This window comes from Diorhabda carinulata, chromosome X (assembly GCF_026250575.1).
Source record: "Diorhabda carinulata isolate Delta chromosome X, icDioCari1.1, whole genome shotgun sequence".
In the NCBI taxonomy this organism is placed as follows: domain Eukaryota; kingdom Metazoa; phylum Arthropoda; class Insecta; order Coleoptera; family Chrysomelidae; genus Diorhabda; species Diorhabda carinulata.
The window spans coordinates 11,424,788-11,447,214 of NC_079472.1; the positions used below are offsets into that span (position 1 = coordinate 11,424,788).

The 22,427-nt window shown below is 29.2% G+C and overlaps 8 protein-coding genes across 14 annotated transcripts in view; 3 read left to right on the forward strand and 5 right to left on the reverse strand.

The window, feature by feature from the left end:
• The window catches only part of LOC130902369 (D-beta-hydroxybutyrate dehydrogenase, mitochondrial), a 34,074-nt gene extending 32,156 nt beyond the window's left edge, over positions 1 to 1,918 (forward strand). For 3 of the 5 annotated variants that reach the window (XM_057814466.1, XM_057814469.1, XM_057814470.1), the window contains exon 5: positions 22 to 1,918. In XM_057814466.1, the coding sequence (XP_057670449.1) occupies positions 22 to 177 (156 nt within the window). In that variant the 3' untranslated portion in view covers positions 178 to 1,918. The remainder of the gene's footprint in view (positions 1 to 21) is intronic. The other 2 variants (XM_057814467.1, XM_057814471.1) reach the window with 1 other exon arrangement.
• Positions 1,907 to 7,335, reverse strand: LOC130902368 (acidic mammalian chitinase-like). Of its 2 annotated transcripts, XM_057814464.1 has the most exons (10): positions 7,144 to 7,331; positions 6,806 to 6,967; positions 6,572 to 6,704; positions 5,999 to 6,405; positions 5,507 to 5,634; positions 5,098 to 5,224; positions 4,855 to 5,040; positions 2,789 to 2,911; positions 2,536 to 2,655; positions 1,907 to 2,322 (listed from the first exon to the last, which is right to left on the reverse strand). In XM_057814464.1, exons 3-10 carry the CDS (start codon positions 6,636 to 6,638, stop codon positions 1,975 to 1,977), a joined length of 1,506 nt encoding a protein of 501 aa, XP_057670447.1. In that variant the 5' UTR covers positions 6,639 to 6,704; positions 6,806 to 6,967; positions 7,144 to 7,331; the 3' UTR covers positions 1,907 to 1,974. The 2 variants fall into 2 exon arrangements, with proteins under 2 accessions (XP_057670447.1, XP_057670448.1); XM_057814465.1 differs by having other exon boundaries at positions 6,806 to 7,335.
• A 3,332-nt stretch (positions 7,336 to 10,667) lies between these two features.
• LOC130902372 (uncharacterized) lies at positions 10,668 to 11,800 on the reverse strand. The gene is made up of 3 exons (XM_057814474.1): positions 11,330 to 11,800; positions 10,988 to 11,266; positions 10,668 to 10,936 (listed from the first exon to the last, which is right to left on the reverse strand). Exons 1-2 carry the CDS (start codon positions 11,657 to 11,659, stop codon positions 11,033 to 11,035), a joined length of 564 nt encoding a protein of 187 aa, XP_057670457.1. The 5' UTR covers positions 11,660 to 11,800; the 3' UTR covers positions 10,668 to 10,936; positions 10,988 to 11,032.
• A 580-nt stretch (positions 11,801 to 12,380) lies between these two features.
• Positions 12,381 to 13,367, reverse strand: LOC130900998 (guanine nucleotide-binding protein subunit gamma-1-like). 2 transcript variants are annotated; one of them, XM_057812037.1, is made up of 2 exons: positions 13,299 to 13,367; positions 12,381 to 13,228 (listed from the first exon to the last, which is right to left on the reverse strand). In XM_057812037.1, exon 2 carries the CDS (start codon positions 13,081 to 13,083, stop codon positions 12,871 to 12,873), a length of 213 nt encoding a protein of 70 aa, XP_057668020.1. In that variant the 5' UTR covers positions 13,084 to 13,228; positions 13,299 to 13,367; the 3' UTR covers positions 12,381 to 12,870. The 2 variants fall into 2 exon arrangements, with proteins under 2 accessions (XP_057668020.1, XP_057668021.1); XM_057812038.1 differs by having other exon boundaries at positions 13,286 to 13,334.
• Positions 13,368 to 15,222: 1,855 nt separating this feature from the next.
• On the forward strand, positions 15,223 to 16,326 carry LOC130901420 (prefoldin subunit 3). The gene is made up of 3 exons (XM_057812813.1): positions 15,223 to 15,463; positions 15,553 to 15,950; positions 16,002 to 16,326. The coding sequence occupies exons 1-3, from the start codon at positions 15,389 to 15,391 to the stop codon at positions 16,087 to 16,089; spliced, it is 561 nt and encodes a 186-aa protein (XP_057668796.1). The 5' UTR covers positions 15,223 to 15,388; the 3' UTR covers positions 16,090 to 16,326.
• A 1,518-nt stretch (positions 16,327 to 17,844) lies between these two features.
• Positions 17,845 to 19,753, reverse strand: LOC130901421 (c-Myc-binding protein homolog). The gene is made up of 3 exons (XM_057812814.1): positions 19,303 to 19,753; positions 19,125 to 19,246; positions 17,845 to 19,056 (listed from the first exon to the last, which is right to left on the reverse strand). The coding sequence occupies exons 1-3, from the start codon at positions 19,324 to 19,326 to the stop codon at positions 18,807 to 18,809; spliced, it is 396 nt and encodes a 131-aa protein (XP_057668797.1). The 5' UTR covers positions 19,327 to 19,753; the 3' UTR covers positions 17,845 to 18,806.
• A 416-nt stretch (positions 19,754 to 20,169) lies between these two features.
• Positions 20,170 to 21,815, forward strand: LOC130900970 (membrane-bound transcription factor site-2 protease). The gene is made up of 2 exons (XM_057812003.1): positions 20,170 to 20,351; positions 20,405 to 21,815. Exons 1-2 carry the CDS (start codon positions 20,277 to 20,279, stop codon positions 21,791 to 21,793), a joined length of 1,464 nt encoding a protein of 487 aa, XP_057667986.1. The 5' UTR covers positions 20,170 to 20,276; the 3' UTR covers positions 21,794 to 21,815.
• Positions 21,729 to 22,284, reverse strand: LOC130900971 (LYR motif-containing protein 2). The gene is made up of 2 exons (XM_057812004.1): positions 22,067 to 22,284; positions 21,729 to 22,016 (listed from the first exon to the last, which is right to left on the reverse strand). Exons 1-2 carry the CDS (start codon positions 22,103 to 22,105, stop codon positions 21,798 to 21,800), a joined length of 258 nt encoding a protein of 85 aa, XP_057667987.1. The 5' UTR covers positions 22,106 to 22,284; the 3' UTR covers positions 21,729 to 21,797.
• Positions 22,285 to 22,427: the final 143 nt, after the last annotated feature.

Consider the following 22,427-nt stretch of genomic DNA (forward strand, 5'->3'; position numbering starts at 1 on the left):
CGGTTGTTATTGTAATTTCAGGAGGTCGATCTATTTCCCGTACTCAGAGCGCTCAATGATGCCGTCATTCGTACTTTTCCGTTGGCTAAATACACTCCTGTATCTCGTAAAGAAAAAATTCAAGTTTTTATCGCTGAATATTTTCCTAGATCCGTTTATGACGTCATTTATTCGTAAATCGGTCTTTTCCTAATAAAAGGAGGTTACTGTACGAGGTATTTTGATAACAAAAATCTTCAATACGGTTTACTATTATATTTTTTTTTAGTTATTGGAACGCCCCGTATAAAAACCAACGATAATTTTTATTATTGATCAATTTTTTTGACAAACAATCGCATTTAGATAATAATTTCTAAAAGAATATCAAAAGATGTTGAATTGTAGTATTAGTAGCGTTTTTAGAAAAAAATTTTGAAAAATCGAAAATCTGGTCAAAAATTAATATACATTAAACCTAATTGAGCTTTACCCCGACGTCATACTCAAATAAGTATACGCGTTGTAAATATTTATTACTCCACTCTGTACAAAATGGAAAAGTATTTATAAAAAATTTTACCATCTCGCCCCCATTTATTGATAATACTTCCTCAACAAATTTTCCCATATCGCCCCAATTTATTAATAACAAAACCTACACTTTTCCCGTATCGCCCCCATCTATTAATAATAAAACTTCCCGCGTTTCATATATATCAAATTTTCCCATATCGCCTCTATTTATTAATAATATAACCTCTACAACAGATTTCCCCATCTCGCCCCCATTTATTAATTTTGAAACATCCACAGCAAATTTTCCCACCTCGCCCCCATTGATTTATATTTAAACCTTCACGTTCCTAATACAACAAATTTTTCTCATCTCACTCGCATTTATTAATAACAAAACCTTCTTAACAATTTTTCTATCTCACCCTCATTAATTAATAATAAAACATCTACTACAAAAAATTTTCTCAACTCTCCCCCATTTATTAATAACAGTATTTCCACAACCAATTTAACTATCTCGCCCCATTTATTGATAACAAAACCTCCAGAACATTTTTTTCCATATCGCCCCTATTTATTTATATTGAAACCTCGCGCGTTCCTAATACAACAAATTTTGCCATCTCGCCCCCATTTATTAATAACAATACCTACAGAACAAATTCTTCCATATCGGCCCCATTCATTTATATTGACCTCGCACGTTCCTAAGATAACAAATTTACCCCTTTTATTAATAACGAAACCTCCAGAATCAATTTTATCCCCCATCTATTATTATTTAAACCTCCACAACGACTTTTCTCCTAGCGCCCCCATTTATTTATAACACAACCTCCCGCGTTCCCAATACAACAAATTTTCCCATCTCGCCCCCCCCCCCCCCACATATTAATATTAAAACGTCCCACGTATATTGCAACACAACCTGCGAAATCTCGTAAACACTAAACGGCAAAACAGCTGAGTTCTAATATCTGTCACAGGTCATTGGCATGACGTAGACATTGGTGGAAGGAGTAAACCGAATCGTTGTTGCCAAATTCAAACAGATAGAAAATATACTAAAATTTCAGTTAAACGACAGTTACCAAATTCTGAAAAAATTAATCATTAATCAAAATATTCCGTTTCGTGGATTCTTAGACACAACTAATCTGAACGTAAATAAAAATTTTTCATAATATGAAATACTTACTAATTAAGCAATTTAATTATACCTATCACCATCTCTGTTTAACTTATGAAGTATATAAAACAACGTTTGTCATTTCTTAAATCGTAAATATCACTAGACAAGGATGAAAAATATGAAGTTTATCTTTGCTCGTTTATACTTTAAATGGCGTCATGGCGAAGATTAGTTTGATCCGATGTAGTGACAGCTTCGTTTTGTAAAAATAAAATATTTTAAATAAAACGCTTATTTTATTTTTCGAAAATTTACCATGTTACATCATCCCGTATATAACAATATTAACAATCTACGAGGTAACTCCAATTGCAAACGGCATTCGTCGTATCGTAATAGAGACCCAAGCCGCACGATAGTTCCTGGGGCGTCGAATAGGCGGAGCTACAGTAGTAATATACAGAACAATCGGTGGAACTTCGGAAGTAACCGCTTTGAGTACAAACCGGAATGGAAGAAGAAGAAGAAGCTGTTGTAGAGGTGGAAGAAGTATTATTTGTTGTTGTAGAGGTGGTAGATACACCGTTTGCTGTGCTAGAGGTGGTAGATACACCGTTTGCTGTACTAGAGGTGGTAGAAATGCTGTTTGTTGTGGTAGAGGTGGTGGAATCCGAACCACTATCTGAGTTTCCCTGCAAAAATAATTTTTTCGTCAATATTTTTTAATGAAACTCAATTAGATCGAGTCGCAACGCGAACAGGCCGAGAAAAACCCCGAGAGCTTCTTAAAATTGGTAATAAATGTTGAAAAAAATTGCCATGGGATTGTGTGACTCCAAATTGAAATTAATATGAAAGAATTTCCAAAAAAGTTGGTTTTTACTGTAATTCTGAAAAAAAATTACCATTTCGTCGTTAATTGCTTGAAGAAGAGGGTTTTTCACCCCGGATAAACCAAGGAAATCGTCTGTTTCTATAGACCATACCATTACACCAGCTAAACCCTTGGATATAGCGTACTGAACCTGCAAAAAAAATTTTCCACGGTATTATTATTGTCGAAAGAAAAATCGGCGAAAATTTTGTATCAACAGTTCCAAAATAACAGTTATTGTAGTAGGTGTTCCTCCATCTCTATACTGTATATTATATTCTTACCTTTAATTTTACCGAAGCTTCGTTATCGTATCCCACCCATTGGTCTCCCTGGTACATATGGGGTACTTCCTGTTCATCGTCCCATACTATCGTCCAGCCTCCAGCGAGCTGCTTCTCAATTATCTTCAAGAAAATTAAGGAAATGGTTTTAATAAGATCTAATAAAAAATTTATATTTCGAAAACTACAAAAGATATAGATTCCATTTATACGTCATTAAACTAAGGGTAGATTTCTCCATATGATTGTATAAATTATACAGGGTTTAAATCGAATGAAACATTTCTGTCTCAAAGATTACTTTAAAAAATGTAGTGTCTACGCCTATGAGAATGGGAATTTATAATACGAATAACATTAAATGAGAAACTTTATATATTCATAAAAAAATGAAATGGATTATTAAAAGATGGTATGAAGCGAATTATAAGGTACCAAAGTTGGAGGTCATCTCAATTTTAATTTGACTAAAAAAATGTGACTTGTTCTTCAAATTTACGGCATTTGATAGAAAAAAGATGCGACTAAACATTCTCATTCATTTCATTTTTTATAATTCATATTTGTATAAATTGTACAGGGTAGGCTTCGAAAGAAACATTTTTGTGTCACAGATTACTTAAAAAAAATGTAGTGTGTACGCCTATTACAATGGAAATTTGTAATACAAATAAAATTAAATGAAAAACTTTATATATTCATAAAAAAATTAAATGAATTCTTAAAAGATGGTATAAAGAGAATTATAAGGCACCAAAGTTGAAAGTCTTCTCAATTTTAAAAATGAATAAAAAAATTTGACTTGCTCATATAAAAACTGCTGTAAATTCTAAAAATATGGAATATAGAAACTTCAATATACATCATTTGATAGAAAAAAGATGCGACTAAACATTCCCATTCATTTAAATTTTTATAATTAATATTTGTATAAATTGTACAGGGTAGGCTTCGAAAGAAACATTTGTGTGTCACAGATTACTTAAAAAAATGTAGTGTCTACACCTATTACAATGGAAATTTGTAATACGAATAAAATTAAATGAAAAACTTTATATATTCATAAAAAAATTAAATGAATTCTTAAAAGATGGTATAAAGAGAATTATAAGGCACCAAAGTTGAAAGTCTTCTCAATTTTAAAAATGAATAAAAAAATTTGACTTGCTCATATAAAACCTTCTGTAAATTCTAAAAATATGGAATATAGAAACTTCAATATACATCATTTGATAGAAAAAAGATGCGACTAAACATTTTCATCCATTTAATTTTTTATAATTCATATTTGTTTAAATTGTACAGGGTAGGATTCGAAAGAAACATTTTTGTGTCACAGATTACTTGAAAAAATGTACTGTCTACGTCTATGAGAATGGAAATTTATAACATGAATAAAATGGAAGAAAAATCTTTATATATTCATAAAAAAATTGATTAGATTGTTAAGAGATAGTAAAAAGCTGAAGGTCTTTTCAATTTTGAAAATTATTCAAAAAACTGACTTGCTCGTATTAAAATTGTTATAACTTCAAAACTATAAAAGATATTGATTTTTTCCTGACACCATTCGATATATAAAATATTTTTCCGAGTATTTAACTTTAATTACTTTAGACAGCTTCAATTTTGTTAGAATTATACAGGGTTAAAGTTGAAAAACATTTTTTGTGACAGGGATTACTTAAAAAAAATTACTAGCGACGCCTATGGGACCTGAATTTGATATTACGTATAAAATAAAAGAAAAATGTTGATCTAATTATAAAAAAAAATAATTATAAACTTTAATAACAACACAAACCGAATGATAAGACATTAAAGTTAAAATTCTTGTCCAGAAACAAGAATTGTGACATTCTCTAATCAAATTTTCCATAATTTCAAAATTTTAGAAGATTTAAATTCAAATTTCACGTCACCTAATCGAAAACAGATACTACTAAATAGAATACTATTTCCAGTTGTCCCACTCACGTACCACCGGCAATTATACAGGGTAAAAGTTGAATGTAACAAACTTTGATACAAAAAAATCGTCTCCGAGGCACAATTTACAAACTCACTTCGTTATAACCTAAATACCCAGCTTCCTGTGTATACGGACCTGCTGTGCCCGCCCCGGAAGTAGTAGCTCCCAAAGCCACATCATCTGTGCTACTCAAAGTGAAACTCCTCCCGTATAATGGGATTCCAAGTGTTATTTTACTGGCATTCGCACCTTGGTTGATCCAATTTGTGATAGCTGCATCCTTAAAACATAAAAAAAATAATTTTTGTCTTCAGATTCACATAAATCTTGAACTTACGACGTTCAATTCCAAAGCAGAGGTTGTAGTATCGATAGACGATGCGTATAAAGGAGCGTTGTGTCCAGTGACGCCATCATATGATCCGTGAAAATCGTACGTCATCACGTGTATTAAATCTACGTATCTAAAAAAAGGATGTCCCAGAAGTACCCCCATAGAATATCAGTTCAGTACTGGCAATATTTTTATTTTCCCATCCCAATATATGATATATTAACTTTAACGCCCCGTATCTCAGAAATTATACGTACAATTATGTTTCAAATTTTTTTATGCGAAAAATTTTTCCTTTGAGAGTATTCAACAAAAATATTAATTGAAATGACGAATTATTTTATAACTATATCAAATGATCTTGACCAATATCAAATTTTTTGACCCCAAAGTATTTTATCAGATAACTTACTGTGAGATTCCAAGAACATCATATGAAAGAGCCACCCCTGTAGCTGCAGCTCTCACGGCAACAGTTACAACTAAATTATTTGCTTTAAATACTGTCGTAAGCTCTTCAAGAAGAGTAACAAAATTTTCCTAAAAACAATCTCTCATGAGCTAAACCGGTCCTGCAGATTGTTTACAACACCGAACGAGCTTAAATGACGTTTAAACTAAGAACATGTGACCTAAGCCAGTCCTGCAGATTGTTTACATCACCGAATGAACTTAAATGACATTTAAACTAAGAGCATGTGACCTAAGCCGGTCCTGCAGATTGTTTACAACACCGGACTAACTTAAATAGGGCTTAAACAAGGAGTATATGCGCTAAGCCGGTTCTGCAGTTTGTTTATCTAACCTAGGGGAGAACTTCATTGAATGACGCGGAACAGAAAGCAGGACCGCACTGGTCCCGATGCTTTTAACGACTGTTTGGTTCGTAGTGATATCTACTTACTTTATCGGCAGAAGTACCACCACGATCGCACGGATATTCCCAATCAACATCGAAACCGTCAAAATTATTCTCTTGACAATAACTCAAAGCGCTTTCGATAAAAGCGCTTCTCAGTTCAGAGGAGGCGGCAACAGTGGAATATTTTACGGAACCCTCATTCCAACCTCCGATTGCTACTAAAACTTTCAAATTGCTATAAGACGATTTTAATGACGTAAAAGCTTCCAAATTTCCTAAAGTATCATCTAAATAAGTATCGAGTGATATTACTTCGCCAGTAGTACTGTTTAATCCAACAAAACTGTATATCAAATAAGTACATAAAGAAGGATCGATATTTGACACTGTAAACGTTCCATTTCCGGTTCTATATTTCGACCATGTTCCGTGATAACACACTACTTCAGCTGTAACAAATAGAATTTTTTTAAAAATCTTGATTGATTGATTACACGCCATAATAAGGCGCAAGGAGAATATCGTTGTGAAGAGGGCTTGAAGTACATAACTGTCAATTGTTTCAATCGCTATTGTGATTGGTGCGTTTCAAAATATGACGTTAAAGATACTTACATGTAGCTGCTATTATTTCAAAAGATAACGCCGTAAAAATCAGTAAAACCCCAATTTTGATCAACATATCGAAATAAATACCAGAAAAAACAATCTAACCATGCACAGTAGTTGATTTATATTGAATTAAATCCTGTAAATAAATAAAAGAAATGTATACAAGTTTAGAGAGATCCGCCATTTTGTAAAGATCGATTTTTAGGTGTATTAAAAATATTTAATCTTCAATCTTACCTGTTAAAACGAAAACTCAACAGTTTTAACATTTTCTGTATATATAGTTATGGAGATTAATCCCTCTTATCGTTAATGTCTTTTATCTTAACACAATAAATAAATATTGTCACGAAATATTATTATACAGTGTCAATGTTTTGATGTATTAGTTCGAGAGGGCTTAAATGATAATCAGAAATTACAAAAAGATACCAAAATATTGAAAAATAATGAGAAACAGGATGTTTATTTTCGAAAATAAATGAAAATTTATGTGGTAAAATTTCCATTTAAGCTTAGATAAAACAAATATCTTTTTATGGCCACTATTTGAATAAATATAATAAAATGATTACCGCGCTTTTTTTAGACGACATATTTGCTTTAAGAAGATAACTAGATTTATATATAACTAGATATATTTACTCCAGTTAAATAAAGAGCAACTAAAAGTTCAAATATGCACATTCTTTTTGCACGCGTTACAATAATCAAAAATAAAAACCTCCAATTCAGCACATCTTAGCATATTCACTAGTAATTTAATTAGTGATTATACGAAATAATACGATTCTATATCAACCGGAAGTTTCTAAAAATCGAAATTATTCTCCGGTTACTCTATGTAAATAAATTATCTATGATTTTTACGTCACACTTTTCTCGCCAGTCCAATATGGCGTCATTTCATACATTATTAGGGTAAAGATCAATGCATTGACAAGATAATTCGTTAAAAAGTAGCAATTAAAAACTATATATGTAATTAAAGGATTTTTTTTTTATTCAAGTAATTTATTACTTTGAAGGAATTGTTCATAATTTGGAAACATTATTTTGAGTTATATATAGTAAATGAAAATTTGTTTGTGTAATAGAAAGTATACAAAAAATATGATAGGAATTTATAGAAAATGGAAAAAATACACAGAGTTTAACTCAACTATTTATTTGAATTATTTGATATATAGTTAATACCATACAATAAACTAAATCTAAGTAATTATGTACGTTATTTATATACAGGGTGGGGAAAAAAACGAAGTTTTCCGCAAAAATGTAGGGTTGTAATATATGTAAAACGTCGTGCCAAATATGATACATGACTTAAAAAAACTGACATATTAGATATGTACTAGATATATATATAGATATATACTAGATACGATAAATTATATACGATGAACGAAATTTGACATTTTTTAAACGAAATATGACACATGACGTATAATACATGATGTAATAGGTACTCATCGAATAAAATAACTGAAATACGTCATATGACAAATAACATACTAAATGTAATATATGACTTACAAAAAATTGACATATTAGATGTAATGTGCACGAGATACGAAAAATGACATAATGAACGAAATATGACACATGACATATAATACACGAAATATGACACATGATAAATGAAATTTGACATTTGTTAAACGAAACTGATACATGACATATAATACATGAAATATAACATATGCAAAATTTGATATTTGTCGCACATAATATGATACATGACATATAATACACGAAAAATGACATATGATAAATGAAATTTGACATAGAATAAATAAAATTTCACATTTGTTGAACGAAATATGACACATGACATAATACACGAAATGTGACATATAATACATGAAATTTGATATGAGACCAAAGAAATTTGGCATTTGTTTAACGAATTAAGACCAATGACATGTAATACTCGAAATTTGACATATAATAAATGAAATTTGACATGGGATAAAAGAAATATGACACATGACATATAATACACGAGAAATGAGATATGATAAATGAAATTTGACATTTGTTGAACGAAATATGATATATGACATATAGTTTACGAAATATGACATTTAATACATGAAATTTGATAAGAGACAAAAGAAGTTTGGCATATGTTTAACGAATTAAGACCAATGACATGTAATACTCGAAATATGACATATGATAAATGAAATTTGACATTTCTTGAAACGAAATATGACACATTACATAAAATACACTAAAAATGATATATAATAAATGAAATTTCACATAGGATAAAAGAAATTTGAATTTTGTTGAACGAAATATGATAATATGACATATAGTTTGCGAAATATGACATATAATAAATGAAATTTGATGAACGAAATGTGTTACATGACATGTAATAAGGAATAAATCGAATTTAATATAGGGTAATCGAAATTTGACAATATGACATACGAGACGTGGCACATGACATACAAAAAAATGAAATATGACACGTAATTTATGACAATTGAAGCGAATGTGAGAAAATATTAAAATCGTATATTTCTATGGATCTATTTGTAAATGTAATTCTGTCAAAATAACTAAATGGATAAAATGCTATGTATAATATTCGATAATTTCGTATTTTTCATTCAACCCTGTATAAATACCATAAATAGTACATTCCAATCGTTGATTTATGTAGGGTATAAGTAAAAAAACATAAAAAATGTATCTACAGGGTGTGTATAATAATATTATCACAGCTAAGGTAACACATTCTCTTGCCAAAGATTGGAATACTATTATAAACGATTCATCTATTTATTTATTTATTTTTCTCGTTTATTTCTATTAGTTAGATATAAAAATTACTGCATAATTAGAAATCATGTGCACTTAATGAGATATATTCACTTTTTTTGGAAGATATTGAAAAAGTTTGTTATATAAATTATCAAACTTGCAAAAGTTCTCAAAAACTGATCATTTCAAGCAATTTTAGATTTATTTTAATCATAATGAAGCTGTAAATTTATCAAAAAATTAAAATTATCACGTATTGGCAACAATGGAAAGCAATGCGGTATTTTGGGGTTAGGTTTTAATGTTGTGAGCTCATCGTATGTGTCAAAATTCATCTAGAATGCTGTAACTATTTCTAATATAAAAACTCCCATTAATTCTTGGAATAATATTAAAAATTTATTATTAATTATTCAAAATATGAATAATTTTGCAATATTTCAATTTAGAAGTATGATAAAAAAAGTATCAAATCGGCAACAATGTCAAACAATATGTAAATGTATAATTCCAGAATGACGTCATAGACATTTCGGCCATCTTTGCTGGGTGGTACACAATCTCATTTGAATACTCGTATTTTTCAACATTGGCGAGTTTTTCACTTTCAAATACTCAAATTTACGTCTTTATTGTTGAGTATAAATTTTTTATTGGGTGTTGAGAGAGATAGCTTATCATTTTTCCAATTTCCTGTCGTTTTGACCAACGGAATTGTGCATTTAAATGAACTGTCAGAGCTTTGATTCAATGAATTTTGAGAGCCTTTGTAAAGAGGTCAAAATTTTCTATAATTGGCAATTTTTGAACATATCGGCACTGTACATCACTGCTTATAGTATAATACTTTACACTATCTATGGCTCTCTTTTTCTTCATTGGAAATTTTATGAAACACCCTCTATAGTAACTTCCTATTCATTTTGTCGAAATAATAGCAAATAACAATGCGAAAAATGCACGTTAACAAATGGGCAATGAATATTTTGTGTGCCACCCTGACAAAATGTCTGATTTGTCAAAATCACATGTTCTATAATGGCCTATTGTCAAGATCAATCACAGTATACAATTTAACTCATCTAGGAGGCTGTGGATTTTCCTTTCCTCTCTTTCTTATTATGCAGTTGATATTTCAATTAGTTATTCCAGTCATGTCAAGCATAGAGGTTATAATGTCTAATTCGTCAAATTATTTTCACTCAGTTTATGTGTAAATCAAAAACTTTTAGCTAAATTTTACTTTTATACGAGGTGAGTAAAAAATATATAACCCAATATCATTTAAATTTAATATAACTAGTATAAAATATAAAAATGGTTATGGATATTAATTTTTTTATTTTAATTAAATACATAAAATTCATAAAAGACATTGATTATTATATATATACGTGATTTTGTGACTGATTATATCGTGTATAAGAAGAAATGTAATTTTCTCGTTACGAAATTGTTGGTGTTTAAAATGTGTGTATGTGTGTGTGCTTTAGTGATTTGAGCAAATCGTTTTCGCCATGACATTTTCCTTACTGGCAAATCAGTCTTATTTTTGTCTAAAATACCCCGGGGAAATTTTGCGGCGACCACCTACAATATAACCTAAAAATAAATAAAAAAAATGCAATTGGCAGTACTTACATTAAAATAATAACACAGAAAAATATAGTAGGAGGCCACCGGCGTCTAATTCCCGCCATCGTTCTCTTTCTCTTGGTACAACCTCAACAAATCCATGGCGTCTTGAGCTTGTCTTTTTTCCACTAAATAACGCCCTGAAGCTTCTTTTAAATTTTCCAAAAAAATTCTATCGGGAAAAGTGATATCGACCAACGATTCCGGATCCATATCGCTCAACAGTTCTAATTCTGCACCACCCAGTAACGAAAGATGACAAAGGTTACTTTTCAAACGATCAACCTGTAACAAAATTCCGATTAAAACGAACTGAAAACATTATTAAATAATAAATATTCAACTTACCAATCCTACTAGTTCAGTTCCACCCTTGGTATCATCAACTTGATCAATGTTTAGTCGACAGGGAGGACTTGGAGGTACCCAATTTTCCGATTGGGTAAGTATCATTAAACTCGTGTTTGAGTCTAATGTACTGAAATATTCCTCGTCGTCGATTTCTGTACCGTCAACTTCCAAAACGACAGTCACATTTTCGTTTTCTTCGATATTTAATTTAGAACGAACTTTTGAGGTTAGATCTTCCAAAGATTCAGCTACTACACCTTTTTTTATTTCCCGCGATCGGTTAGTTATTTTAAAAGGTTTACCTAATTGGTGTTCTTCGTTTTCCATTTTATTTTATTTAAATCATCAAATAATCAATTTTCATTAATGTACACCTTTGCACTTTTGTTTAGACTAGTGACAATTTTGAATGGGTTGCCGCCCTCATTCTACACTATTAATAAATAGACGTTGCCACTGTTATATATATTTCTTATAACCACATATAGTTTAACGAGAATTGATTGAAAAGTTGTAGTTACTTGTTTTCACTAGTTTTTATACCGAAAATATATTGAATTGACTTTTTTATTTTACAGTAGAATCCTGTCAATTCTAAAAATTATAAGATTGGTAATTTAATATTTTTATTAGCTAACGTAGCAACTGGCAACTGTACAAGACTATTACGTATGAGGAAAAGCGCATGTCGAGCAATGGGTTATTTGCGGTCATAAAGAAAATCGATAAATTGATTCATTTTTCATGTACTCTAGACTATGGCTAGACAATTGAAAATTTTTTTTATTTTAATTCAACTATAAATAGAAAATAATCATCGATTTATACGAGAATTTAAGTAGTGTACATTTGATGTACACCCAAGTGAACAGGGTCGTATTCAAATTATTCTAATACGAAATTTATTTCATAAAACATTTTTTTTAATATTCTACTCTAATTTTAAATTTTTGTAGAAATTTAGTTTTTTATAAAAATTAATTGATGCACTTACCTTGACCTTTGTCATAAAACTTTGAAGGGTTTTGTAAAATTGAAAAAAAAAATGCAAAATTTTTTTATATATTTAATATTTCTTAAAAAACTACACAGATATTACATATATTCATTAAATACTTAACAAAATATGAGGATGGGACATTTTGCAAATATTTTCTCTAAATATAATAAATAGAATAGATTCCATTTTATATTTTCACAAATATATAAATAGAGCAGCTCTATGTGCAATTTAAAAAGCCAATAGAAAAATATCTTTTCACTGTAACCAAAAAAAGGGGTTAACAATCAGTCTGAATAGTACAAGGCTACTGCACATTGATAAACCATTTAAATAGATATTATTTAATGTGGACATTAAGAAGAGGGGGTGTTTTAAAGGCCACTTCTAATGTATCAAGATCAGATCTACACTTTTTCATCACCTTTTCAAGAAAATTAATACAATTACAAAAAATTATTTACCTTTTTAAATTTACATCGCGAAATTCCAATTCCTTACTTCTAAATAAATTACCAAAATGACCCATCTTAAATAATTACAATAACGTACAGGGTGTTTTTTCCCTGAAAGGGTTAACTCGTTGACTGGAAAATCCTACAAGGAGACAATCGTCTTGCGCATGTTCGGTGATGTATTTAATTATGTCCTTAACGGCCATAGAAACTGGCATCCTTTTAATAGCGGCTTCTCTACGAAGTTGTTCCGTTACGGAACGTTGCTGTTGAAGATTGGAGACAACCATGTCCATCAACGCCGTATCTGACAGGCCTATGGTGAATGGATTACCGATAACGGTTATAAGAGGAAATGGGGCGCGGTTCTTACTACCGCTGCCTAATATTTACTTATTAGTTTTATTCGGCACTAGATTGGGGTTTAGCTGTAGCTTTAATCTGGAATTGAAAAATAAAATAAGTTTTAGTTATATATTATTATAATAATAAACTAACAGATAAAACTTACTGTATCTTATTGCTCACTATTTTGTATGACAGTTTTGACAGTCGAATTGATTGTCAATTTTTACTTATGACATAAAAGTTTGTTCTAATTTAGTACGGAGTAAGTATTAAGACGGAAAATAGACAAATTTTATAACAGAGTAAAGTTTAATAAAATTTCTATTGATATGTCTATTTGATCGATATATTTCTTCTCATTATTCAACGAAAAAAAAACAGAACGTTATAGGAATTTTATATCCTAGTATCTTCATTGTTTAATATCTACAATAAATAAAATAGTGAAATATACGTTTATAATAATCTATGGTCAATGTTCATAGAAAATAGATAAATCAAAATAGTAGAATAACTAACTGATGTGTTTTTTTTTAAGAGTTTAGAGACAAATAACTCTTATACCGATATCACAAAGAATTATTTGTCTTAAAAAATAAAATGACGTACTATAAAATAAATAGCTGTTTATTTTTGTAAAAATATTTTCTCTATAAAACAGAAGTTTCTATGGTCGGTATTTATGAATCTATGGCTTTGTTTAGGAGTTGAAAAGACGAACGCACTACAATTAATTATGAAATATTTATTCAATACAAAAATATAATACTAACCAATTTTAATAAATAAAATAGCAATAATTTAGATATTAACTGTATTTAAAAATAAGTTTAGTCTCACAATATTCACTATATAACAGGTCTTTCACTTAAATATTCTATGGCTTGTTCAAGATTCATTGCATATGTTTTCATAAAAATTCTTAGACATAATTCAGGTAACAAAACTTGAAAGAAATATTTAGTTTTCGTATCATCAGGATCGAATTTTTTTTTTAGTAAGTTCATTAAATGATCCAATTGCTCGTAACTGAAAGCTATTGTACTAGTATTATAGGTTAGATCATTGGTTGACATGGTTAACACTTTAACGTTTTTATTAAAATATTTCTGATGGCGAGTATGTTCTATTTTTTCACTAATAATATCACTTAGTAAACTAACATAAATGTTAAAATCACTTGTTAGTTCGCCCAAAGATAAATGTTTACAGTCATAGTCTTTTTGTTTGGTTGGTGTCGGAGTTATTTCATTGGAAAAAGGCAACTCGAGGCTGTCCTCGCTGATAGGTTTAAAACATGCTATTTTCCTTCTTCGGTATTCCAAGTCTTCTTTATCCTTAAGAATCTCGTCTACCGTTGGTAGAATTACTCCATATTTTTGAAACGAGGCTTTTCGGTCTTTTATTTTACTAGATTGTTTGGGTTTATTTTTGGCAACTTTTTTAAATGTAGGTAAATCAATACTGTCGAAAGAATCATTTCTATTGAATGTTTTTTTATTACTTTCTTTATGGAATGAGTCTAAATTGGATGCTTTGGTAGTTTTTGGTGTAGATAATTCTTTAGAAGCTGTTTTTTTCTTATCTTTCATTTCTAATTTTTTTTTAACAATCTTCAGTTCATCAGTTTTATTTCTTTTTGTCCCACTTTTTGGTGAACACTTTTCTTTAGAAATCGTCTTTTTCTTTACTTTTACCTCGACTATTTTCTCAATTTTTCTAGATTTACTCAGTTTTGCCTCATTATTTCTTAAACACATTTTGCTTGAAACTATATTTTTTTCGTCTTTCAAAACATATGTTTCATCACTCTTTTTAGAAAGTTTTGGCTTCAAAACTTCTAAATCCTTATTTGAACTTTTCTTTTTCTTATTTGGAGATGTAATAACTTCTTCCTGTATCAAACAGTTATCAAGTTTACTACCTTGAACATTTGGATATTTTCTTTTGCGTGATCTTTTTAAAATAGATGTTCGATTGTGGTCCATTTTTTTAAGATTCCGATTTAAAAAATCAGTCACATTATTTAATACACCGTAATCATTCATAATTTCAAATCAAACTTCTAATTTAAAAACATAACCTGATTATAATGACCATCTTCTTTTTTAATCTCATTATACATAGCACGTTTATTATTATTCGTGGTTCAATACGCATAAATCCAAGACCATTAACGAATAAGAAAAGAAGTTGAATGACATTTAACATTTTTCTTTTTAATAATAAAGTTATATAGGAAAGTTAAAAAAAATGGAAGTAGAATCAAATAAATCGGATTTAGGTGATAAGAAATCTTATGCGGGTATCCCAGAAGCAGAATTTGTGGTAAGTTAAAAAAATTTATACATAGTTCATCACTATGCTAAAAATAAAATTTATAACCTAATTCAACCTTATGATTGTTTAAATTTCAGGAAGATGTAGAGGCTTACATGCAACGATCTGAAAACGGTGGAAACGTCGACGACGTTTTAAAAAGATTAGATAGTCAACATGCCAAATACAAATTTATGGAATACAATTTACTATCTAAAAAAAAGAGATTACTTAATCAAGTACCGGAATTAAAAAGATCCCTTACGATGATCGAGAAACTGGAGCAAGAAAAAGAGGATTTTGAAACGCAGTTTCTCCTTAGTGAACAAGTTTTTGCTAGAGCTAAAGTATCTCCTACTAATACTGTATGTTTATGGCTAGGTGCAAATGTCATGTTGGAATATACTTTAGAGGATGCTAAAAAATTGTTAACAGAAAACATCGCGGTGGCTACGAGAAATTTGAGTTACGTGGAACACGACTTGGACTTTCTTAGGTAACATATTCATACTTTTGTTAATTATTTTTGAAAATTATTTTATTTCAGGGATCAGTTTACTACTACCGAAGTTAATATGGCGCGCGTGTTTAATTGGAATGTTAAGAAGCGTCAGGAGAAAGCAAATGCTAAATGAAAAAAATTAATTTCGGCATTTTTTTATTGTGTATTGTGAATATTTTCTGCAATTCAATCTCAAGATCTAATTTTATTAGTAAAATAGAAAGGAAAATGTATCTGATTCTTTTACGAATTTTCTATATTAATAAAAAAGTATCAGTTTTGCATTTTTTTCAGACTAATTTTTTTGCTTATTTATAAAAATTTGAAAAAAATAGTTTTCCATATAAAATAAAAGTTCACTGTTTGTGAAGTTCTGAGTTTTTCTGACCTCTTATCCTACATTTATATTATACTAGGTTCATTCAAAAAGTAACAAATATTTTGATGATGAGAAACTTATTTGACCGAAAAAATGTTGGTTTTGTACATTTTGTACACAAAATTAGGTTATTCAGGGAGTTGTGCATTTTTTCTACCCTCTTCTACATTTATAGTATACGGGGTCCGTTCGAAAAGTATCAAACATTGATTAAAAAAATATTTGACTATAAAACTGTTGATTTAATATATTTAAGACAAAAAATTAATTTAATCAAGAAGTTATGAGTTTTTTACTATTCTCTTACCCTACATTCATATTATATAAGGTCCATTCAAAGAGTTAACAGACATTTTGATGAAAAAACTATTTGATTAAAAACTTGTTAACTTCATACATTTTAGACACAAAATTAGGTTATTCAGGGAGGTGTGAATTTTTTTCAACCCTCTCATCTCTACATTTATAGTATACGAGATCCATTCAAAGTAATAAACACATTGATAAAAAATTTTATTTGATTAAAAAACTGTTTGTCCATACATTTAAGACCCAAAATTGTTTTATTCAAGAAGTTATGCATTTTTTTTTAATCCTTTACGCCACATTTATATTATACAAGGTCCGTTCTAAAAGTAACAGACATTTTGATGAAAAAACTCCTACACACTACTACCTTTCCAGATAGCATTTGAGAAAAAAATTCCAACCATCCTCTATAATAACAGATTCGTTAGCAGTTTTTCTTGCTCACTATATTTCACTTCCATATTTTTGATAAAAACGTCTTTTTTTATAAAGTACAGTGACAGTCATTTAATTTTCCTCTTTTTTTGGTTTTTGTGTTATTGGATTGATCAACTAACCATTTTTTATATATACTTTACCACTAGTTGTGGTCATGATCTTATGTAAGACCATGTTCCAGCTGTTTTTTCGGCCTTGGTTGCCTGTCAACTCCCTTATCTGGTAGTATAACTATAACCCAACAAACAGAAAAAATTACTTTGTGGATGTTTACTTATAAATATTAATGCAAGAATCTCAACTGAATCAAACTCGGATATAATTCTATTCAAAATGTCTTTTTAAAAGATTACTTACAAGGGGAGATCGATAATTTATGAGTTTGGATCTAAGAAAACTTTTAATGAAACTTCTAAACTTTTTGAACAACTTGTATTTTGTAAAGTTTATAGTTATAAGAGGTTAGAGACATTTTAGATGAAACATTTCACATTGGTTCATTTTGAGAAGTTTGTTGGTTATGTCAATGAATTTTTAGCTATTTATAGTGTTTTAGGTAAAATTTACTCAATAAAAATTTTTTTTAGATAAAAAAACTACAAGGGAAGACAGTACTAATTGTGAGTGGTAGTTCAAATTATATTTTGTATGCTATTAATCACCTATTTGAGCAATTTTCGCTCATTTATAGACATTTTCAACTTCCTCCAGTTAAATAAAGTCAAATCTATTATCTCGAAAATGTAAACAATTAAAACACTATTCAATCAAACTTAAACTTTATTATTCAAATGAAACATAAAAAAATAGAAAAAACAATGTAATAAACATAAAATTTGTAATCCATAATATCGTACATATCAAATTATAACCCCCAAAAACTAAATAAAATAATCCAAATTTATTAATATTTTTTTTATTAATTACTGGAATGCCTCGAGGGATGTTTAGATTTCTAAACTCACTCTTTAAATAAAACGGAATATTATGGAATTTAAATTAAATTACTGAAAACAAAAAATACTGTTTAAGTACCCATAACTGTAAGTTTAAAGCTGCGAGAAATGAAGTAACTCAATTTTTACATATTTTAATATAATAGTGCAACATAGTGATTTGTTGCAATAAAATCACTAAAAACATTGAAGAACGTTTAAAGACATGAAATTATTTCAATTCTGACGTCAAATGCTGAAATGAGACAGTTGAGGACCCGCAAAAACCAAATTATTTCAATTCTGACGTCAGATGATGAAATACGTTAGTCCAGGACCGGCATAAAGCAAAATATTTCAATTGTGACATCATAGGATGAAATATGACAGTCCAGGACTGGTATAAATAAAATTATTTCAATTTTGACGATTTTTCTTTCTCTGTAATTAACATAGAATGAAACATTAGAGTTACGGACTTCATAATGTTAAATTATTTAATAAACTAAATACTCATTAATGAACAATAACTTTTATTGTACAAACAAAAATAATCACCATATAAAAAGGAACAAAAATCTCGAATTTTCGAATGAAACACAACTTTTTTCTATTACTTGAATACCAAACGCGAAAAAAAATTGATTATTCATATAAATTCGTCAAAGAAACAAAAAAATTTTTCCCAACTAAACTAAAAACGTAGAATTTTATCAATATTTAAAAAAAATTTGATATTCAAGTAAATGTATAAATAGAATAAGTAACAGACCTTCTGATTCAATATAACTATTGAGGAGTTTCTTCTGGTGCTTCCACAGGTGGGGCTTCCTCGGCGGGAGCGGGGGGAGCTTCTTCTTCTGGGGCTTCGCCCCCTTCTGGTGCTTCAACCGCGGTGTTAGGTACTTCTTCGGCAGTTTTCAATGTTGAAAGTTCCTCTTGTAAAGCTTTACATTGCATAGTGGCTTCTTCTAATTTAGCGTTTAACATTTTGTGGGTTTCTAATCCTGCTTGAAGCGATAGTTGATCAATTATATAACTGAAAATTTGTTAAGGCGAAAGAAAAAACTAAATATGTCAAATTTATTTTGGATAATAAAAGGATACTTTAAAGCATCTTCTGGTTTGTCAATTTCTTCGTAAAGGCTAACTAATACTTTCGTTAAGGCATCCATTATCCCAGCTTTTTCTAAATATTTTCGGAACTCTTCTCTTTTTGCTTCGGAGGGCTAACACACACGATATAAAAATAAATATGTTAGAAGTGAATAAAAATAAAAATTACCTTATAAGTTTGAGGGGTACTCATTGTGTATATTAAAGAGAATTTGATTAACTAGATGATTTTTTTTGTTTTAAGGACGTTTTCTCGTAAATTGACAGATGGACAATTTATTTAACAGAACCTATCACAGCTATAATTGGTGATTATATAAAAATGTAAAACTAATATGCCGATTATTTACTAGAACAAATAATTTATCTACTTTTATTAAACGTTAATTCAACGCTAAGTAGAATGCAAAAAACTGGGAAAGTTACTTGTATAAGTTTGATCAATTTTTTATTACTATTAAGAAGCTAACTTCACGTCATGTCATTGAGATAATTGAATTTTATTAGTTGAACAAAAAATATTGCTACACCAAAACTTAAAACGTTTTTTTTTTTCGAAAATTAATTATTTATGCTTTTATTTTGAAATAATCACCACTATCTTAAAGTAATAAGGATATTAATTGATGCGCATAGCTTTCGCGCTAAATAATTTGAACACATTCCGAATGTATTCTCAACGCAAGCTTTTGTTCAGAAGATGTTCTCAACATACATTTCTACACGAACGAATTATAAACATTTGAAATTATAATTTAAATTCAAAATCAGCTAAGAGAATAAGATCACAAAAATGCCAAATAGGATAATTGCACATGAGCCAACATATCCACAGAGCATACCTGAATACATTGGACGTATTTAGAACACGTTCTGAAATAGAAATCAGTGCTCCACGACTACAGGATTTTAAATCTTGAAAATGATTAATTAGCACCGCGAACGCACAATTTAAAACTGCATGGGAATCCGGTGACAAATCATGTTCAGGGTAACTATTGCGAACAAAGCTAATGAAAAAGTAATTACTTAGCCTATCATATAAAGACCTAATATTTTCAGAAGAAGAAAATGAATATAACTATTTTAGAAATTCACCGTTGGGGATTAAATTAGTATATATATAATCTCCAAATGTAAAAAATGGATATAACAACCGCAATTATTGTCATATTCGTTATTTACGGCATATTAATGTTCTTTGATAATTTTTTCAAAGTAAAAATCTTAATATTTTCGTTTTTTTTATAATGTCCATATTTACATTTCAGACATGCGCCCATTATCCCTACATCAAATTTTTAGAAGGAACAGGATTTCAAATAAAATTTTTAACAATAAAATGGCAAACTAAAGCTTTTAATAGGACTATTATTCGATGGGGTTCCAACAAACCACATTTTTGGAATGCGTGGTTTAACACAGGTCTTTACGTTAATTTAGTATTTCTACCAATATCTATTACTTTATTATTATATAGTATACTTCAACATTTTTTAATAAGTAATGAACAAAATTCGAATTTTGTATTAGAACCAGTTATACCAGGATTTAATTTACCTGCATCTGAAATTGGTTATTATAGCGCTACTTTAATCGTTGCTAGTATAGTACACGAACTAGGACATGCTTTAGCTGCTGTAATGGAAGATGTGAATTTAATAGACGTCGGTGTTAGTATATTTTTTATACTGCCTGTAGCTTATGTAAATTTAGCTACAGAGAAACTATTTTCAATTGAACGTAAAAAAACTCTTCGAATTCTTTGTGCTGGTATTTGGCATAACGTCGTACTTTCCACGATAGCTTTAATCTTATATTTACTACTGCCTTTAATATTTAGTGGTAATTTTTACGTAAATAACGGCGTTACTGTAACAAATGTAGCGAAAAATTCACCCCTTATAGGAAGTAAAGGTTTAGTGCTGGGTGATGTGATTTTAAAAATAAACAATTGCAGAATATCAAACGAAGAAAGTTATTATGAGTGTTTTAATGATATGAACACTCATCAAGTAGCGTTTTGCATTGACGCTGAGTTAATTCATAATTTAGACGAAAGTATACCGTTAAAACATTCTACTAATGGGAATTTGGATTGTTGTGACGGTACTAAATTCGAAAATATTTGTTTCGAATATTTAGAAAATAATGATAGAATATTGGAACTCCCTGCCCATGTTTGCTTACCGGCGAGAAAAGTTATAGAAAAATCAACTTTTTGTACACAAACTCTTCATGTTTGCCCAAAAAATAAGTATTGTTTCAAACCGATGCCGGGGAATTCTACATATTTAATGAAATTAACTTGTAAGAATAAGATTGTTATATATTTAGGGCACCCTGGGGATGTGTATAAATCCGTACAAATCTCCCCATATATTCCAAAATTTATTTTTACTACAACAATTGTACCAGATTGTATAACAAAGTTTACCAAATACATCGTGGTTATTTCTTTTGGACTTGCCGTCGTTAATATAATACCTTTTATGTATATGGATGGTCAGTATATATTAGAAGTTTTGGGGTACATTTTACTTCGAAAAAAAATGGGAAAGACTCAATATAAGGTTACTGTATCGGTAATAACAGTTTTTTTCACTTTAATATTATTTATTCACTGTATAACGTTTTTGTATAAACAAATTTTTATATAATAAACTATTTTGTTAAATTTAAGCTAGTTTCTAATTCTTTTAAGCATCTTTCGCCATATTTAATACACATTTTTATAGTAATTTCATCAGTGTGATTAGCGTTGTTTCTAAAATCGGTTCTAGCCCATAATTTCAATTCTTTCCTATGATTTTCATCTTTAACTTCCCTAATAGCACGAAATATCCGTCTGTATAAATTCTTAACTTCTTGTTTTAAAATAAACTGAAATTATAATAGAAAATACGATTTGCTGAAGTAATAAATAAACTTACTTGTTTTAAACTTAAGACAGGTTTCTGGAAATTCGACATAATTTAACAAAATAAACTATTTTACATATTATTAGATATAATTGAATATTGGAACATTTATTTTCTCTAAAATGTTCATTTAATAATAATTTCCATTTAATTCATTAAATATATAACATAACCTCTAACTTCTTTTTTATCGTAGTCTATTTGACCTACCAAACAACAACAACTGTGTTATGAAAATATAGTTAATTCTTTACTCAATTGATATTTGTGTGTGTTATAATAATTGAAGAATATAAATAATAATATTATATACAATTTTTATTTTGTTAAAATATACTTAAATAATAAAATTGTATTTTGTGCTGTGGAAAAT